The following is a 17,975-nucleotide window of genomic DNA, read 5'->3' as shown; positions in this document are numbered from 1 at the left end:
GGGTCCGCGAAGGCACTGGGAGACCCTAGAGGAAGTGGATGGGAGCAAGTGCAGAACCATCTTCCTCATCCCAGTGGGATCAAGCAGTTATATCGAATAAGGACATATTGGGAGAGGGAAAACCCGAGAGAGACCCGAATATACAGTCGAAGGAAATAGATTGGAAAAGGGGGGTGAGGGGTGCTTAGACCCGAATACGGAGAAACTTGGAGAATTGTATATGCAAGGGAATGCCTGACACTATAAACCTAAGAAGAGGGTCCGGGACCCGAATACTGAGAAGCTGAGAGATTTGTACATGCAAGGTCACGTCTGGCAGGATAGTGAACCGGGCTTAAGTAAGAAACATTACAAAGCTGAAAAGGGGGTCTGGACCCACATAATGAGAAGAGAAGACCAAGGGGTGAGAAAGGTATCCTTTGGCAAAAGACAGAAGAGCAAACTAGGAGAGAAAGATGCTCTAACCAAAGTCAAGAGAAGACCAGGGGAAGAGAAAGATATAATTTGTGCCAAATTATGAGAAGTCCAGAGGAAGGAAGATATATCATTTGGTAGAAATCCAGACAATATTGATACTTTTGAAAGAGAACCTAAGAAAGGCTTGGGGAAGGGAGACACTTTCTCAATCTTGTTTTTAGAACTATAAGCAAACTGCCTGAGAAGGTCTGGGGAAGAGAAACCCTCCCTCCCCCCATCCTTGTAGAGCAATCCAAAAAAGTCTAGTGATGGCCAGAGAAAGAAGGATATTCCCCCATCATTCAACAACTGCCTAAAAATCCTCCCGAACAAGGGAGCCAGCCTTTTGGAGTCATGGTGTAGCCTACTTTATAGTTTTCTTTTGACGTGTAAAGGATGGAAATAGAATTGGAACATAGGACAGTGAATTATTTGTTTTTGATGGACATTCTGACGCCATTCTTAGTTTTGTTTGAGGCAGAGAAACCCCTCTCAGTTCTAGGGACAGGTAGGGTTCTTCCTTATTTTCTGCTAAATAAAGGTTTGTGCCAACAAGCATGCCACCTTTGTGTTCTGTGTCTACTTCTGCACCCTTATATCTCTCTTAGTGTTGGATCTCTTTCCCGGGTTCTGGGTCTGCTACTGACTCAGTCCCTCTAATTCATATTGCCTGGGCAAGCTGCATACTCCCAGCATGGAGGGTGGGTTGATGCAAGGTTGCTCTCTGCAGTGATCTGACTGAGTGAAGCTTTGCAGTTCTTGCGGAGCGGTTTATAATGTCCCTCACCACTCCTACCCTCTTCCCCATATTTCCCCTCACTCCATCTCTCCCCCTCCCCCTATACAAGGAACAAAGTAACTCTATTCTGATGAACTTGTATAGACACCAACGTCTAGCCTCTAGCCAAACTCTATATAGGTACTGTGACTGAGCAGCAAGGCTTAGACTTAGGAAGTGTTTGAGTGGTGAAGCATTCACAGTTAAGCACACACAGACCACACTTCATAATAAAAGTTAGCCAGAATTGATCAAAATACAGTTATTTATATAGGCCTTAGATAAACTCTTATTAATGAAAAACTACAAGTAACACACTAAAACATTCACTTTGGTATAATCTACTAAGAGTAGTAACACTTCACTTTTACAAAACAATTCGATCAGTTTCAGAATACTTTAGGACAGCAAAGCAAGTAAACTAAAGAACCAAGTAAGTGACTATCAGTTAGTGAACTAATATGGGTAAAGTTAAAAACAGCATACAAAACCTTAAAGTATAAGGTACCTGACCCTAAAAACTCCTCCCCTGGCTACAAAAGAGGGGGGCCTAGTGCCCTGAAGTCCCAGGCCCCAATGCAGTTCAGTTCATAAGAATAGGAGTCTTTTTAAGAGACCAAACAAGTGTTGGCATAGCCAACAGAGCAGTTTATTAAGGTCTCAAAGTTAGAACTCAATAAAAGAGAAGTTCTTAGCAGACCCTCTCCCAATCCAACCACCTTAGGAGAAGCCCAGGGGAGACTTCTTGACCAGAACTCGAACGATAACGCTCAGGCAAGGGAGAGGTAGGGTAAAGTCTTAACACCAGTTAAATCCTATGCAGGTAGGGCGGATAGGAACAGGTAGGTTTACTCACCTCACCACGTGTTCTCCTATTTACGACCATAACTAACATAGAAGTTCCTGAAATCTCTAGGCCCCCTTTTCTTGTGCCTTGGTTCTGATGAAGTAAGTCCAGGGGTATCAGGTGCTGATGTCACTTTTGGTGTTGGGTTTTGGGATTGATTAGTCAGCGGTTTCGTGCTTAGATGTATAGACACCTCTACAGGACTGAAAAAAGGACCACCACTCCCGCGACTTTCTCAGAGGAGCCCAAAGACATGACACAGGTGGCCATTACCGGTGACCAATCAGAAGAAATGGCGGAAGTGGACCCTCTCGGCAGATTAAAGAAACTGGTCCTATTACACTCCTCTTCATGTTGTAGAGTTGCAACAACAGGGGGGGGGGGCTTCTTGTTTCGTAAGTCGACGAGCTGCAAAGGTTCTTTTTTAAAATTTTTATTATTTGTATACGGTTCAGCCATGAACCTTTACAACAACAAAAAACAAAAAAATAAATTAAAAAAAGACATAAAAAAAGACAAAAAAAATTATAACCATATAACAATACCAAAAAAGTATATCCAACTTGCACCAAGCAAAAGATTACATTCAGTGAAGAAAAGAGAACACACTTGACAGATTACAACCATAAATTAATCTAAAAGAAAAGGAACACTAAAACTTAGGCCAATATAAAGACATTATTCCATTATTTTGTGAAGTTTTAAAACACAAACTATTGAAGCTGTTCAAGCAACATTATATCCAGAAACCAAATTGTCCCAAAAATAATCTGCAATAAGCCCTTCACCACAAAGCACAAATCTCCTAAACAGCATCATTCGAACTGCCCATGTTCCCTCACACTCCATATATAAGTGCCTTAATGTTTGGTTTGATGGAGTGTCACAAACATTGCACAATTTTATAGCTTTGTCTCCCTGTTGACGTCTTACCAACATTTCTCCGTTATGTACCAGATTTAACCTAATCCTTAAGAAGTTATTCCTCACTGCCCTATCAGGAAACTTCAATAGGTAACGAGAAAGACAACCAAGTTTTTTTTCTGCCAAAATAAACGGGTTTATACTAGAGGACTCCCTTACCTTTGCAACTGTTTCTATCCAGTCACAGATTTCGAGCTTTTGCTTGACTTTGAGTGGGTTTGTTAAAAGAATGTCGACCTCTAAGTCCACCTTCTCTAACAACACTCTCACTCTTCTCTCTAGGTCAGTCACCATGGGAGATTTAGCTTTTTGTAGATGACATCGAATATCTCCATAAAACCACGAACTCTGTCCGGAGATAATTTCCCGATAAAGTGAGACCAGTTTACAATTTGCCATGCATTCCAATGATTTTAGGCCTAGCTCAAATCTGAGTCTCCAACCCGGAGTGCAAGAAGGGAAACCCAAGATCATCTTCCAAAGTCGACACCCCACTGCGCTCCAGTCCATGGGCCAGAGAAGGGGCGTTGCCTCCAAACCATAAAGAATTACAGGAACCGCTTTTGCCATGTAAAATTTATAAGCGGTACAATTGAAAACATGCAAAATTTGGCATTTAAGCATTTGTGATGCAATCTGTGAGACTTTTGCAGCCACATCTGCTTCCGCTTTGTAACAAGCCGGAGAGGCATAGACAAAGGATCCTAAATTCTTCACCTCCTCGACCCTTTGAATGAATTGCCCCTTTAGGGACCAGTTTGAAAAGTGGGTTTTCTTCTGTGAATGCTTAAAGACCACAATCCTTGATTTAAGAGGGTTTATTGTAAGATAATTTAGTTCTGCATTTTCACCCAATCTTGACAAGAGATGCTGCAGACCCATGGCTGTTCTGTCCAGCAAGACGATGTCGACTGCATAGGCCAGCCAATGGACCCTCTTTCAATTTCTCATTGGGCTGGCCAATGCAGACGACTCCAGAAAGATGCCCAAGCTGCAGAGTTTCAATGCTCAACTCAGGATGGCAACCAATGCAGCGACCGAGGCAGTGAGGTAGCCTAGGAAGAAGCTGGTCAGCCCACTGGATGGTTCTGCGATGCTTACAAAGGCTTACATGGCAGAATCCCCAAGCAGGGGTTGAGATTGGTTGTTCCCACCAGTCCAGAGGTTGAAGCACTGATGAAGGTCTTCTGCAGATCAGTAAAGAAGCAAGGCTTTGCTGGGGTGATTGAAGAAAGCAATGCTGGCTAGCTGGTTTCTAACTATGAGTTCTGGGTCTTCAGCAGGATGCTCGTCTTCGTAGGGTACTTGGCTACAACTATGATATGAAGAATGACTGCAGGAGTTCCGATTTTATCCAGGGTTCGAGCTGAAGTAGCCCCAGAGCCCACCAATGATAAGGATCTGTACCATACAAACTGGAAGGGGATGTCCAATCTTGTACAGAAACTGGAAGGGGATGTCCAATCTTGGGCAGCGTTTGGCCTTCACATCTCCCCAGCAACAGACACTTTGGCATGGATGTGGACTGGGGTCCAAGACCTGGCCACTAATGCATAACGCTTATTTGCCTGGGCTTTCCATATCTGGCAAATCCATACATGTGGGAGCAGGAAGAAAGCCAAATGACAAGATAGGACAGGCAAACATCTTGCCAATGGTTCCATTTAAAGCAATGCAGCAGATCCTTGCTGGATGCTGGGTTTGAGGGTAGAGTTATTTTTCTTGCTACCTGACTGGGTCTTGGGAAGTCTGTGTAATGTCTTAGACGGCTCTCCTGATCTCATACTCTTGGCCCAATTAGTACCTAGGACAGCACCTGCTTTTTTTATTAGGGCACATGATACTTGAGGAATGTGAAGTGTTTGAAAGAAGGGTCAAATGAGAATTTAGGAAAAAAGGATGGAGAGACAAAGAAAGTGAGGAAGGCAAGAAGGTTCAAGAGGTGCAGTGAGTGCCACAAGGATGCACAGTACTGGAATGAGTGTGGCATGTCCATTATCTAGGAGGAATAACAGGAGTGCTTGAATTAAACCCGTTAAGATCCTCACCTGACACCAGGGATGAGGAGAGGAAGACAGGGAGGGATTACTCAACCAGGTCTGTGAAGGAAACAAGAATAAAGAACCATTACTCAATTCAGTAGCCCATTTGTTTTATAAAATGTAGTAACAGAGCAAATATGTGAACAGTGTCTGCAGAGGAGCTACTACTTAATGCTAAGGTCACATGTAGCATGAAAGTGTAACATTATTATTTGGAAAATGTGTAAAATCACTCCTGATCAAAACGGCCCATGCCATGTAAATTCCCAAGCAACTGCAAGTGCGAACTACCAAAAGACATTACAGCATTAATTTTTAGCAATTTTATGCAACAAAATGTTTAAGAACAATATTCTGCTCATTTAATACAATCTCCATTGGCTGGTTTCACCCCCACCTGTCTTCTCTAAGGAAAATTAGCTTGGCCAGACAGATCTTCTGGCTGTTTTAAGTGCACCCTAAATGGTGTCTGCACAAGTCAATGCAATTCTATCCCACAGGAAGCCTTTTACCTTTGTGCAGAGAGACTGTAAATGGAGTCTCCTGTTTCTTAGAAATCTAGTAACGGGGCAACTCTGTTTTGTTTCCCAGTGAGTTATTGAGTGGAAACTCGGAATTACCATGTATGGACATCTCAGGTGTGAACTCTTAGCAGGAGCTCACAGAGGTTTCCGTGGATGGGCCTGGTTGTGTCTGGTAGTAGGATGTTTGGTATTCCTATGGAATCCACACCTTCCTGGCTTTCCCACAAAATAATATAAGAGGAAACATAAGCTGTTTAGTTGATCACTGAATCTGTAAATTGTACATGTGTGAGTGGTCGGAGGATGGGATCACCTCATATCCCCGGTTTAAGCATATAAAATGAGACTGCACCAGTACGTTGCCAAATGACAGCACGTTGTCCTGTAGTACAAGGATGGATGACCAACACAAGAATATCAACACTGGTTCTAGGTGATCTCATCAAATCAGATCAAATTATTTTTTCTTTTTTTACATTTGGCTGCAAATATATGCAGTGGGAGATCTCCCCCCCCCCACAGCACAGGCACTTCTGACCACCTCCTATCTTTACTATGCGATTACCCATCCACCAACATATATTTGCAGCCAAATTCGTCCCCAGAAATTTGACCAGTTTGAATTCGACAGAATTCTGCTGTGATAAAATCTACAGTTACCTTTTGCACCAACATCTCTCCAGCTCTTAAAAATCCAACAGCAAAGTCCTACTTTGCTCATTGCCTCAAGGGGCTCTGTGAAGCGCTCCTTCCCATTGATCCAACAAGATAAGTCAGATCACCAGCCGTACAGGGTGTTTTTGTGCACTGTTAATCTTAAGGACTCGTCTGTGTCACCTGATCCAGAAGTCAGAGCATTGGTTGATTTCAGAGGGCTGGTGTTGTCTGTTCCTACTGCTGGGCCTTTTTCTCCATGGTTGAATTGTGTGGTGTGACGCTGTATCACCCTCCTAGCCCGAGACCTCCAGCAACATGTCCCGCTATACTTTGTTCCAAACCCGGCCTAGTACCATGGATGGGGGTCACTGTTGTCCTCCAACATCAACTGGGGTCTGCGGTTCACTCATGTGGAGCTGGGGGTTTTGCTTGCTGATCCCTGCCCATAAAGTCGGCAAAACATCTCCGGCTGTTGCTCCAAGGACAACACTCTGCTGGCTCTTCAACAGCAAAACTGCTGCAATCCTTTTTTCAGCTGATCTTTGAAGTGACTGGGTTCTTGTACTCTTGCTTCTGTTACAACAGCTGCAGGGTTTTTTTATGTGGAGCTCCTGCCTTCCATCTGACAATACCAACCTCTCCAGCTGTTCTCCCCAATAGTCACCGCTGCAACCTTGAAGTCTGCATTACTATGAGCCGTTTTCATCTGACGAATCTCTTCCTTGGGATCTTAAAACTCCCCTCCTGGTCGCAAATTGGTCCTCTGGCACTGCAGGGCTCCTTTCTGCCCTCTGCTCATCTGGCAGACAATTGCAACTACGTGGCTGCTGACGTTGGAGCTCTTTTATGCAATCTTGAATGCCAGCATGGTGCCGAGTCTTCAGAAGTGGCTGGGACTCTTCAACAGGGTGCACCTAAGCATATTTCAGGTCTTCTTTGGGATCCTCCTGTGTGCGGCCCCCATGTACAGACCTAGAACCTTGGCACAAAGATTAACACTGGGACACTGCAGTGCATTGTGAACCCCAAGCCAATCAGAATATGTTTCTATACTAAAGGGAATAAAGTGTGGATATTCAGGTTAAGAACATGAAATTCATCAGGAGAATGTAAGCTTCACCAAAGGCCCAGGTGGAGTTTTCTAGACTGTGAACTCTTTAGAAGCCTGTGTGCTGGTCCTGTTTTCTGTATATATATGTTATCCATAGAAGTTATTTTATTTACTTCGCCACCTGGTGAAGGGTTGGGCCTGTGCAGAGAAATATCAAAGAGAAGATGTGAAGTGCACAGTTCTGCACTTGGTTGCTGCTAGGTGCAGTTTAGGTGTGCTACATGAAAGGTGAAGCAGAAGCACTCTGTTGAACTGTGGGGTGCAGTGCAGAAGTTGTACGTAACTCCATGGCACCAGAGTCGATCTAACACAATTGAGCCAGCGTCACAGAGGTAGATACAGACGTACCACTGAGAGTATTGCAGAGCACATAAGGTGCAACCGTGAAGTAGGTTATTCAGAGGGCACGGGTGAATGTTGGATCTTGGCTGTAAACAGATCATGAGAAATGCAGTTGGGTAGTCTTTATTTGAATAATTGTTAGTTACTCTATGGTGAGAAGCTATTCTCTATCCATAGTAGAAGCATAGTCCCCTTGCCTTCATGCTTTGGACAGGTGCTACCCAGGGACACTTTAGGTTCTGCCCTATGGGTGATGCTCCTGAACACAGTACATCCTAAAGATTAAACAGGAACGGGATGATGGCCTGATGGAGTTTCCATGACCAAGATGAGTAGCTTATTTGACTTGGGCACTCACACTAGGCAGTTAGACAGAGTGCTGAAAGCTAGATCACTTTGAGCCTTAACTGAACAGTCATTTCTTCTTTGCAAAATCAAAAGGATTCCACTACCTTTCATCTGTGCTTCACTTCTTTAGGATAGTCTGCTAAGCCCATCTGGTTCTGGCATTCGGGGTTCCGGAGCAAAGGTTATTGGAAGGTCAACCTGAATGCTAGAATTCCAAAGGATTTATGTGGCGATGGCTCTTCTCATGAGTCCACAAGGCACTTTCTCGCAGCTCATATGACTGAGCTTTCTAGTCCTTTAAAGAAGCACTCATGAGCGTAGTGATCTGAAACAGGAGTGTTGAAAGGATTCTCGACTAGACGATGCCCTCCCACGTACACCACTCTAAATACAGACCTAGGGCAAGCGATACCTGGACTAGCGGTGTAGCCAGGATTCTTTTATAGGGTGGGAATGCATTGCATACATGCAAACATAAGGCAAGAGTCACTGCAAACTAACGAAGATATATTTGTTTTATCAGAGAATTTCCTTTACCACACTTCTGCTAACGAAGCAGAAGTTTTGAGCCTTTGCAGGCTAATGCTTACATTTAAATGAACAGGTAAAAGACATAATGCACCCACATTTCTCTTCTGATGTATCAAATCTCACTGGATTTGTACGGCTTACCTTCCAAGACGCACAACAAAAGAAAACGTGCAGTAAAGCTACCTGCTTGCAGTCATTATTTGGAACGGGCATGCATCTTTTTTCTGTTGTGTGATATGTGACAACAGATATGAAGTGCCCCCTAAAAACATAACATTTCTGCATCTCTAACAAGCAGACATTATGAACATAAAATAACTGTGGGGCGTGGAAATCAATGAACCATTCACTCTCACTAGAAATACTCGTCACAAACAATTATCACTCCAATGGTCAATTTATCAGTCACACTTGTGTCTCCTTAGGATGCCATGAGCAATGGCTATTGCCAAGGGAGTATCATGCTATGCAGGAGTCAGGTGACAAACTATGTAAAATGCACTCTTTTAAATTGGTTTGGGTCTCGCACTGCCAAACTCTCTCACTGTCTCCTAAGACCGGCTCCAAAAACACCACTAAAATCAAAAGGCTCCATGGTGCAAGGAGTACATTTCCCATAATCAAAGAGAGTACCAGACGTTTCACAACAGTTTAAATAAAACTTGTTAACATTTCTCAACTAAAATCGTATTGGTTTTGCCAAATGCATAAAGTTCAAAGAAAGAGATGTCCCAAGCTGAATGGAAACATATATATGCAGGAGCGAAAACCTTTCTGAACAACCACAATATGTGAAACCACTTAATATACAAAAATACATGTTTTCTCTTCTGCCGCACAACATCAATCTTCATGAAAATGAACTGCTGAACATAATTGTAAGGGCTGCCAATGCTAGTAGTGCAGAACAAATTACCGCTTTCTCTCACCTAACATCACTACTGATCTGAAATCATGTTTTAGAAGTCTTGGATTCATAGCACCTATCATTTTAAATTCCAGTGATCGTAATAAAAGCAGGACTATGCATACCAGAATATTTTATGTGACTGAAAGATGAAACAATGTGTATTACTGCATAGCCTACATGGTATAACTGCTCTACAAACAAGGTTAGTAGTTGAGACTTATTCACCCTAGAAGAGCCTATGTACCAGTCACCTGCGTGTAGCCATGGTTTGGCACATGCTAGTATTTTGGTAATATGCACAATGTGCATAACCATTGCAAAATAAGCAGAGATTAAGAGCCTATTCAACCAACTCCCAATTAGAGGCTCCTGCTCGAGTCTGAAAACATTCGCAGTTATTAGCCAGATAGCGCAAGCGGAAGGTGCCTGCCTGCGGAACAGGATGATACCTTGTGACATGGGTTTAATTCCCCCATTTGGCGGACTTAGTCTTTCATTGACACGAATCAATAAATTGAGTACCATGAGTGGGTTAAAATGGGGACACAGGTTATTAGACTGGTTAGAAAAAGGCAGAATCCGGGATGAAGCATTATATAAAATCAGAAAATTATTATTTATGTTTGTTTTGAGAATTAGCGTCTCCCAGTTCTTTCCTGTATAGCTGAGTGTTCCAGTGTTCCGTGTGCAACTCCTCTGTGCACTTGTACAATGAACATCTAACATCCTGCAGTCAAATGGAAATACTTTCCAAAAAGATGTGTTTAAAAATGTGTCCTTTTCCATTCAGTAAGGTACCGAAATAGGTGCACCCACATTTAGGTTTATCGAAATGAAAACTGATCTGCAAGCACTACCTACAGGCTGATAGGGGGGTTTCCCTCCCGTACTGTTAAGACTCTTTTTGTGCCATTTAATTGTGTCCATTAATTTGACAACTGTCACCAGTGTTCTGTCTTGTACCAACGAACAGCAGCAGCTGCACCCTTCAGGCTCCTCCTCTCCCCTGCATGAAATTGGGAAGGCTGGGCCCTGTGGAAAAGAAAGTAGGCCTTGCACATCACAGTCTGCCTAGACCAATGACCTAGGACAAGTCTGTCAGAGCTAATGGTGCACTATACCCACTAGTTCCTGTGTGCTTACTTGACAAAATAGTATTACCTGACCTGAGGAACAATACACATACAGAAAAATATAAAGCCAAAGGGAGAGAAGAACAACACTTTCTGAATGAGCCTCTCTGCCTTTCTGTGAAGGGTTGACATGAATTGTATGTCTCAGAACTGCCCTGAAAAGAATAGAATAGCCTCCATAAACACCTGTGTGAAAGGCGTAAGAAGAAATCAGAAAAAGGAGCAGAACATTGGTAGAACTGTTCTCTCACCATAAACTTGATCAGAATACAGAAATGTCCATCTTCAAGTCAAAGTGTGCCTGATGTATTTCCAAAGCAGAAGAGCCAAATTGAATGAAGCAAGTGTCTTGATGCACCAACTAACTTCCCCTTTTGGGTTTGGATGAAATTAGCCAGAGCTACTGTAAGAAAACATGACAAAATAACATTTACAAATGAGATCTGGCACGCCAAAATGCAGTCACATAATGGCAGCAGAAGGTGTACCAGTTCTCAATGTTTGCCCCGTGTGCCTCCTCTTGTAAAAATGTCTGTGTGACAAGGTGGGAAGACAGAACGAGAAAGCAAACTATTTCCCTCCTTAAGGGCTGGCCACCACTTCCTGCATTTTCTGAACAAGGCCACTTTCCAACCGCCATTGCACCTACCTTACCAACCCCATCCAGAGTGCTCAAGCAATGTGAGGGTGTGCAGAAACAAAAGTCTGCAGAGGTAATTGTTTCTTCTGCAGTTAGCTATCCTTCCCAAGGCATTATGGACATGTAGTCATGGGGTTAATTCTACTGAGAGCGGAAGAGTGACGTCTGAGATAAATAAGATTGTGTTTGGTTCTGTGATTGTGGCATGCAGAGGTTGGGATTGTTTGGTAGTTCGGGACTAGAAAGTCAATCTAATTTTGCCCGAGAAGACTTCATCAACAGTCAAACTTATTTGGCATACTCAAGATAAAAACATGCATCTCTCGCAGTGCACTGTACCGTTGTAGAGCAAGACCTGGACCAATAATCAATTTTAGGACTCACGCTTCATAGATTGGTGCAAGGTTGGATTCCTTGGATGCAGAGGTACGGCAATGGACCACCCGAAGAAGGTCTGCAAGTGTTGCTCAATGCCATAACTCTATGATTAGAGCGATCCCTCACCGTATTTCAAGTGAAAAACAAGTCTCCACTTAAAGTTAAAGTGTCATGGTTTTTACAAAGATGCACTCACCAGCTGCAGTCCTTGGGCTGGGATGAGCAAACAATGCAAGCACACAAGCACCCCCTGCACCCTGGGGCTCCTTTCTTTTTAGGAATGTAGTACCAATCTTTGTTGGCATGAGAACTGTCAATCAGAATCCTGACAGATTGCCATTCAATTACTACTTAGTTTTCTCCTCAAAGCATCAAAGAGTTTAAATAAAAATGTGGGGGACCACCAAACTATACAAAAATTTGCAAAAATTAAGAAGAAACTTTAGGCAATTGTAAGAGCGCACATCAGAAAAAAAGACAAATGTCTTGTCAGGTATTTTAAGTATTTTCTTGAACAAGTACCTGCAAAGACTTCTCCTTCCACTCCTGATACAGATCCCTCATGTCGATCAGTTTGTTCTCCAACTTCTCGATGGTCCACACCTGGGTGCCTTTACCCTTTCGTCTCACTTGAATGGCTGGCTCACTAACTATTGCACCTCTCTGGCGACAAAAAAAAAGTAATTCATAAAACAGAAACTTTGCCAGCCAACCAAATGCAAAACTCCAGTGACAAACATGTGGACAATGGTGTGAACAATTGTATACATTATAAGTAAATACCTTCCAATTAACAAAAAAATATATACTTTGGCTATGAACGCCTCCAAGTAAACCTGATGTAGATGTATAGCTAAATGATCTATGTACTCTGGAAGTATTTGAAAAATCTGCTTATAACCATCATGGTAGCTCACAGAAATTCCATACAATCTGGAAAAAAACGAGCGCACACTTGATGCACGATTACTTGGTAATTATTACTGGTAGTGGTCCAATGTGGAGCTTAATTTTCTAAACTCATTGGTACTTTCCATCTTACCCCTCTCCGGGTCATCATTGCTTCCATTTATGCCCCTTGCCTTAAAGTAGGTCTTATATATTATGTTCTATACAATTAGATAATGTTCAGCTTGTTTGAGTAAAACCCACAGGTTTGACCCAATACTCATTAATTTTTTTTTTTTAAATATGTTGACAATATTGCCATATATGGTTTTTATGCAAGTCTGATATCGCTGCCTTTTTTTTATGTAGCAAAGTTTTACAGAACAATATGACATTGTCCTCTGTAGTCTTTGGATACGATACACTATCTGATATTAAGTCTCAGGGTTAAGGACCATCCAGCTGCAATTCATGTACACCTTTATTTCATTGCCTCAATAAATACATGGTTAAACAAAATTCCTACCCTTATCAAGTGGTCATTATTAGTAGGTGGCCACATTCACGACAAGTAAAGAGCCACCAACAGCTAAGTCGAAATTGTGTGGTGAGCTTTACATGTTATCAAATACTTTACATGAGGAAAACACTATTAGAAGCGTTCAGTGTAGTCAACTCCATCATACCATCAAAACCAAATGCAGGGTTTGAAATGAACATCCAATGAGCAAGAGCCAACACCAGCTCCTGGATGTCGGGCATCCCCCAGCAGGCAGGAGCCACTGCTGGGGAACCATGAGTGAGTACTCAGCGCACTGCAAATCTAACTTCTATATGAGATGCACACATTAACTTTTTGTCCATTATGAATGATTAATTACGTTTAACGGTGCACTAGATGAGTCCTAGACAAATGGGTGATGGATGCCATAGATAAATATTAAGTTAACTGTCTATATGAAGAAAAACAATTGTTCGGCATAATTTGTGAACCGGAAGTCTTTGGATATTCCAAAAATGTCTCTTCTGTGTTCCGTAAACAAATGTATTTACAGTTTTATAATACTAGGATGCGAGGGAGCCATCCTAACAAAATCAGAGCAATACATATCAATTGTGATTCAGACCCAGTGCATTCAAAATTGTGGTGAAGGTGTTTTCACGGATATCACAATAGAGATATATATATTTGTTTTTCATAGGAAGAGAAATCAATTTAATTCTTTTTTGTGAAGAAAAGCATAAAATGAATAAACCATTTCAATATTAAATGGTACATTTCTTATAGCTTCAACAAATATCTAAGTTTTTAGATGCATACGTTTCTCAGGTTGGGTCCGATTGGTAGCTCTAATAATCCATAGAGCAACCCTCTGGGGTGCTTTTTTCTGTAGTAAACGTACTATATGAGTCCTACTTCGTCTTTATTAGCATTCTCAAATGCTCAAATTTAATTACATGCATGCATGTTTGTAAGACATCAGTTGGCCTGGGGAGTCAAAAGTAGCTCCTGGTAGATGTTACTTTCAAGGTAATCAGGCTCTCCTAAGCTAAAAGCAGGAGCAAAATAGCTCCCAGCTCCCCTAAATTTCGGACCCTAAAATGGCAAAACCACCTGTTTGCAAAGTCATTGAAAACCATGAAATTGGTAAATCAGCTGAAAAAGATTCAAAAGACGAATACCTCAAAAGCTAAACTGAGATATTGGTTGAAATGTACTGCTCCGTACTAAGGCTTAAGTTAATTCATCGTTGGAAGTGATGCTACTGTATTTAGGTTGTCATGCTGTCACTTGTATGCAGGTAGAAACCTTACACACTTATGTTGAACACAACCCCAAAAATGAAGTTATGGTTGCACAAAAAATACCAAATATGTTCCTAGTCCCAAAAGACAAAAAGATCAAGCTCGAGTGCTAATCTATTAAAAAGCAAAGTAGGTAAATGGGTGCTTTCCCCTGCTGGGACTAATAATGGAAGGGAGAAACAGTGTAACAAGGCATCAGACAAAAAACAAGTTAGTTACCCTTGGTAACGTTCTTTCGACTGGATGTTCCTCCCACGTATTCCTCATCTTTGATATTCAATATCCAGCTTCAGCTGCTTCAGATTTTCTTTTCGGCAGAGGGCGCTGTGAGTCGCTGGCGTCGACCCGATGTCCCTTGAGGGCCTCTGTCTCGATGATGATGTCATCAAAGGCATACATAGCACACACAGCGCCCGTTGGCTTCAGTTCTGTTTTTTCTTACAGTAGAAATACCTGCATAACCACCGGAATGGCCATACTCGGCCTTGAAGGAGCGACAGCTGTAATAGCATTGGAAATTCTACTGTGGGAGGGCAATGAGGAATATGTGGGAGGAACATCCAGTCAAAGAAAGAACTTTACCAGGGGTAAGTAACTTGCTCTTCGAATGAATTGTGTCCTCCCACATATTCCTCATCTTTGATAGACTCCCAAAGCAGTATTAGATTTGGTGCAGGGAGTAAGAATTTCAGTTTCTTTAAGGTTTTCAAGAACCAAATGCAGGAGTGCTTTTCCAAAGCTCCCATCCTGATTGAGGGAAGACTCCATTCTACGATTCACTGTTTTGTGTGAATCGTAGAGCACGTTGCTGCCTCACAGACATTTTATATCGGTACACCCCTTTGCAGGGCTGTAGAAGTAGCCATGCCCCTGGTGGAATGGGCTCTTAACCCCTCAGGAGGATCCCTGCCTGCCAGTCTGTAACATTCCGAAATAGCCAGAATGATCCACTTTCGTAACAGCCTAAAACAGTTTGTGACCTGTATAGCCAATGAAAAGCTGACCATCAATGCAAAGTTTCAGGCCCCCACATGCGATCCAGTGCGACTCTGCTCGAAACCTGAAGGGGATCCAACATCTTTCCTGAGAAATGGGACCACTGAGTTGTGAGAACCGATTAAAGGGATCTCATTCTCAATGCAGGATGCCATGAGGCCGAGCGACCTAAAAAAAAAGAAAAAAAAAAAAAGAAGACCGGGAGACGCTAAGCACTTTAAAATGTGGAGACCATCTGTGGAATGCCTTAAACACTCATCTCGAGTTCAAGCTCTTTTCCAAGGATGTATCAACTCCAATGAACCGGAGCTTGTGAGAAGGTGTGGAATGGGACTTCTTGTAAATGAGTGAGAAGCCCAGTCTATGAAGAGAGTGGCAGGTGACGTTGAGAGGATGCAGGCCTTGTTTGGGAAAACGAGCCCTGATCAGCCAATCGTCCAGGGAGAGGTAGACATGAATCCCCCTCACCAGAGGCTCGCTGCCACTACCACCATCAGTTTGGTAAAAACCCTAGGGCAGAGGTTAGCCCGAATGGCAGAACTCTAAATGGATCATGAGAACCACCAACTTCAAACCTCAGGTATCTTCTGTGCATAAGATGGATTGAAACATGAAAATAAGCATCCTGAAGGTCCAATGACACCATCCAATCCTTGAGTTGGAGGGACTGAAGGATCTGAGAAAGAGTGACCATCTTGAACTTGTCCTTCCTGAGGAACTTGTTCAAGTACCTCAGGTCCAAGATGGGTCTCAGTCCTCCGTCCTTTTTGGGTATTAGGAAATAAGGGGAATACCATCCCTTGTTCCTCTCCATTACAGACACTGGTCTATAGCGGCTTTCTCTAGCAGGGTTAACATTTCCTGCACAAGAAGCAAGCAGATCTGGAATCCTCAAAGAGTGGCTCCCCCGTGGATTTCTCTGAGGCCTATGTATGAAAGGAAGGCAGTACCCATGGGCTATGGTCTGTAATGCCCAAGCATCCAAAGTAATGTTTCGCCATTCTTCTAGATGCTGAGATAGTCTGCCCCCCACTGGTGAGTTGTGACTCAAGACCTCAGAGAGGTTTTGAGTCGGCTGATGCAGTGGCAGATGGTAAAGATGCCCCTGCTTGAGCTGGCTTCGCACCCCTCCCTAGTCCACCACTAGGGAAGTTTCTTTGACCTCTCTGACCAGCCATTCCTCTTGCTCTTCCAACTGAAGAGTACTAGCGAAAAGATCTACCCCTCCAAAGTTGTCCACTAGGGCAAAAAGGCTTGGGCTGCCTAATAGTGACACCTAAAGATTTGGCTGCCGCCTTTGAGGTCTGCAACTTCTCAAGGCTCTCGTCAGCCTTGTTGCCAAAAAGGTGAGATCCGTCAAATGGCATGACATCCGGTGCAAAACCTGACTTCCTCAACCACGCAAATCTGCGTAGAACGGTGCTAGTAGCCATGGCTCTGCTGATGCTGTCATCAGATTTCAGACCTGACTGAAGAGACTCGCACATCGCTTCTTTGCCATCTGTAATTATGGCTCAGAACCCATCTCTTTCACCCCCCTCAGGAATGTGCTCTGCCGCCATGGAAATGCAATCCCATAGATTGAATGTACATTTTGCAAGGGCACATGTGGAGTTGGCTGATTTGAGCGCCATACTCCCTGCAGAAAATACCTTCCTTGCCCATCCATCTACTCTTTTGTCGTCCCTATCTGAGGGATGGTATAAGCTGCTTGCTTAGAAGTTGCGGTAGCTGCCTGTACCACCAGACTCTCTGGAGTGAGGTGTTTAGACAGGTTGTCTGGTTCACTACAGGAAGGGCGGTACTTCTTGATCAAATTGTTATTGATAGCCGGATTGGTTTTTGGCATCCCCCAATTTGCTGCCACCCTGTTTTGCAGAGCAATGTGAAACGTAATATAGGATCTGACTGAGGATCCTTATCCAGAATGTCAGTAAGATCATCCTGTTCAAATGGTAATGTAGGCCTACGCCACTCCATATATTCCACTACAGTGGACATGACCTGTCTATATGATGCATCAGCATGCTCCCCATCCTCTGGTCTTCCAAACTCTAGCTCAGGTGAGGTGTCCACCCTACTGGCCGTCTGCAGATTGTCATAAAGGTCTTTCAACCTTGATTCCCCAGAGATAAAACTTTCTGGGATATTTGGCGTACCAAACTGGAGGCCAAATCCGGTGCATCGTTGTCTGAGGGTTTATTTCGCTCATATTTTGAGGTAAGGGACTTAAAATAGTCCTTCCTTGGCAAAGGCCCATAAGTCTTTTCAGGCATCAAGGGTTTAATGAATAAGTGATTCAAAGCTGGAGGAGTCATCAAAACCTTTTTCAATGGCGCCATAGGTTTTGATGAGGCGCTCGATGCCGATGTCAATGGCGCAGCTGGCGTCGATGCTTTCGGTGTCAAAGGGGACGTCGAGGGTTTGGGCTGGCGTCAAAGGTGCAGCCGGCATCAAAGGTGTTGTGGTGTCGACGACCTCGACTTGCGCTTTCGGCTCGATGGATACTTCAATGACATGTCATCGGATCGAGGCCTCAACAGCTCCCGATGAGGATCAGGCCTCTGTCCTGGGCGCGCAGGATTTAGGTTGAGCCCTTTCTTTCAAGGCTTCTTTGTAAGGCGCGGTAGGAGCATAGCTTGAGGTGTTTGGTTTTCAAATATT

At 43.2% G+C, this 17,975-nt stretch overlaps 1 protein-coding gene across 5 annotated transcripts in view; it reads right to left on the bottom strand.

Annotated features, from left to right (window-relative positions):
• Window positions 1-17,975, bottom strand: part of KIF13A (kinesin family member 13A) — a 2,203,773-nt gene that overhangs the window by 1,046,724 nt on the left and 1,139,074 nt on the right. For 3 of the 5 annotated variants that reach the window (XM_069613593.1, XM_069613596.1, XM_069613595.1), the window contains exons 16-17: window positions 12,144-12,284; window positions 5,054-5,104 (exon numbers count right to left, since the gene is read on the bottom strand). In XM_069613593.1, the coding sequence (XP_069469694.1) occupies window positions 5,054-5,104; window positions 12,144-12,284 (192 nt within the window). The remainder of the gene's footprint in view (window positions 1-5,053; window positions 5,105-12,143; window positions 12,285-17,975) is intronic. The other 2 variants (XM_069613597.1, XM_069613594.1) reach the window with 1 other exon arrangement.

Source organism: Ambystoma mexicanum, chromosome 5p, assembly GCF_040938575.1.
Source record: "Ambystoma mexicanum isolate Mex_15411 chromosome 5p, UKY_AmexF1_1, whole genome shotgun sequence".
Lineage (NCBI taxonomy): Eukaryota > Metazoa > Chordata > Amphibia > Caudata > Ambystomatidae > Ambystoma > Ambystoma mexicanum.
The sequence above is the reverse complement of the archived record's forward strand: the minus strand, read 5'-3'. Positions and strand labels throughout refer to the sequence as shown.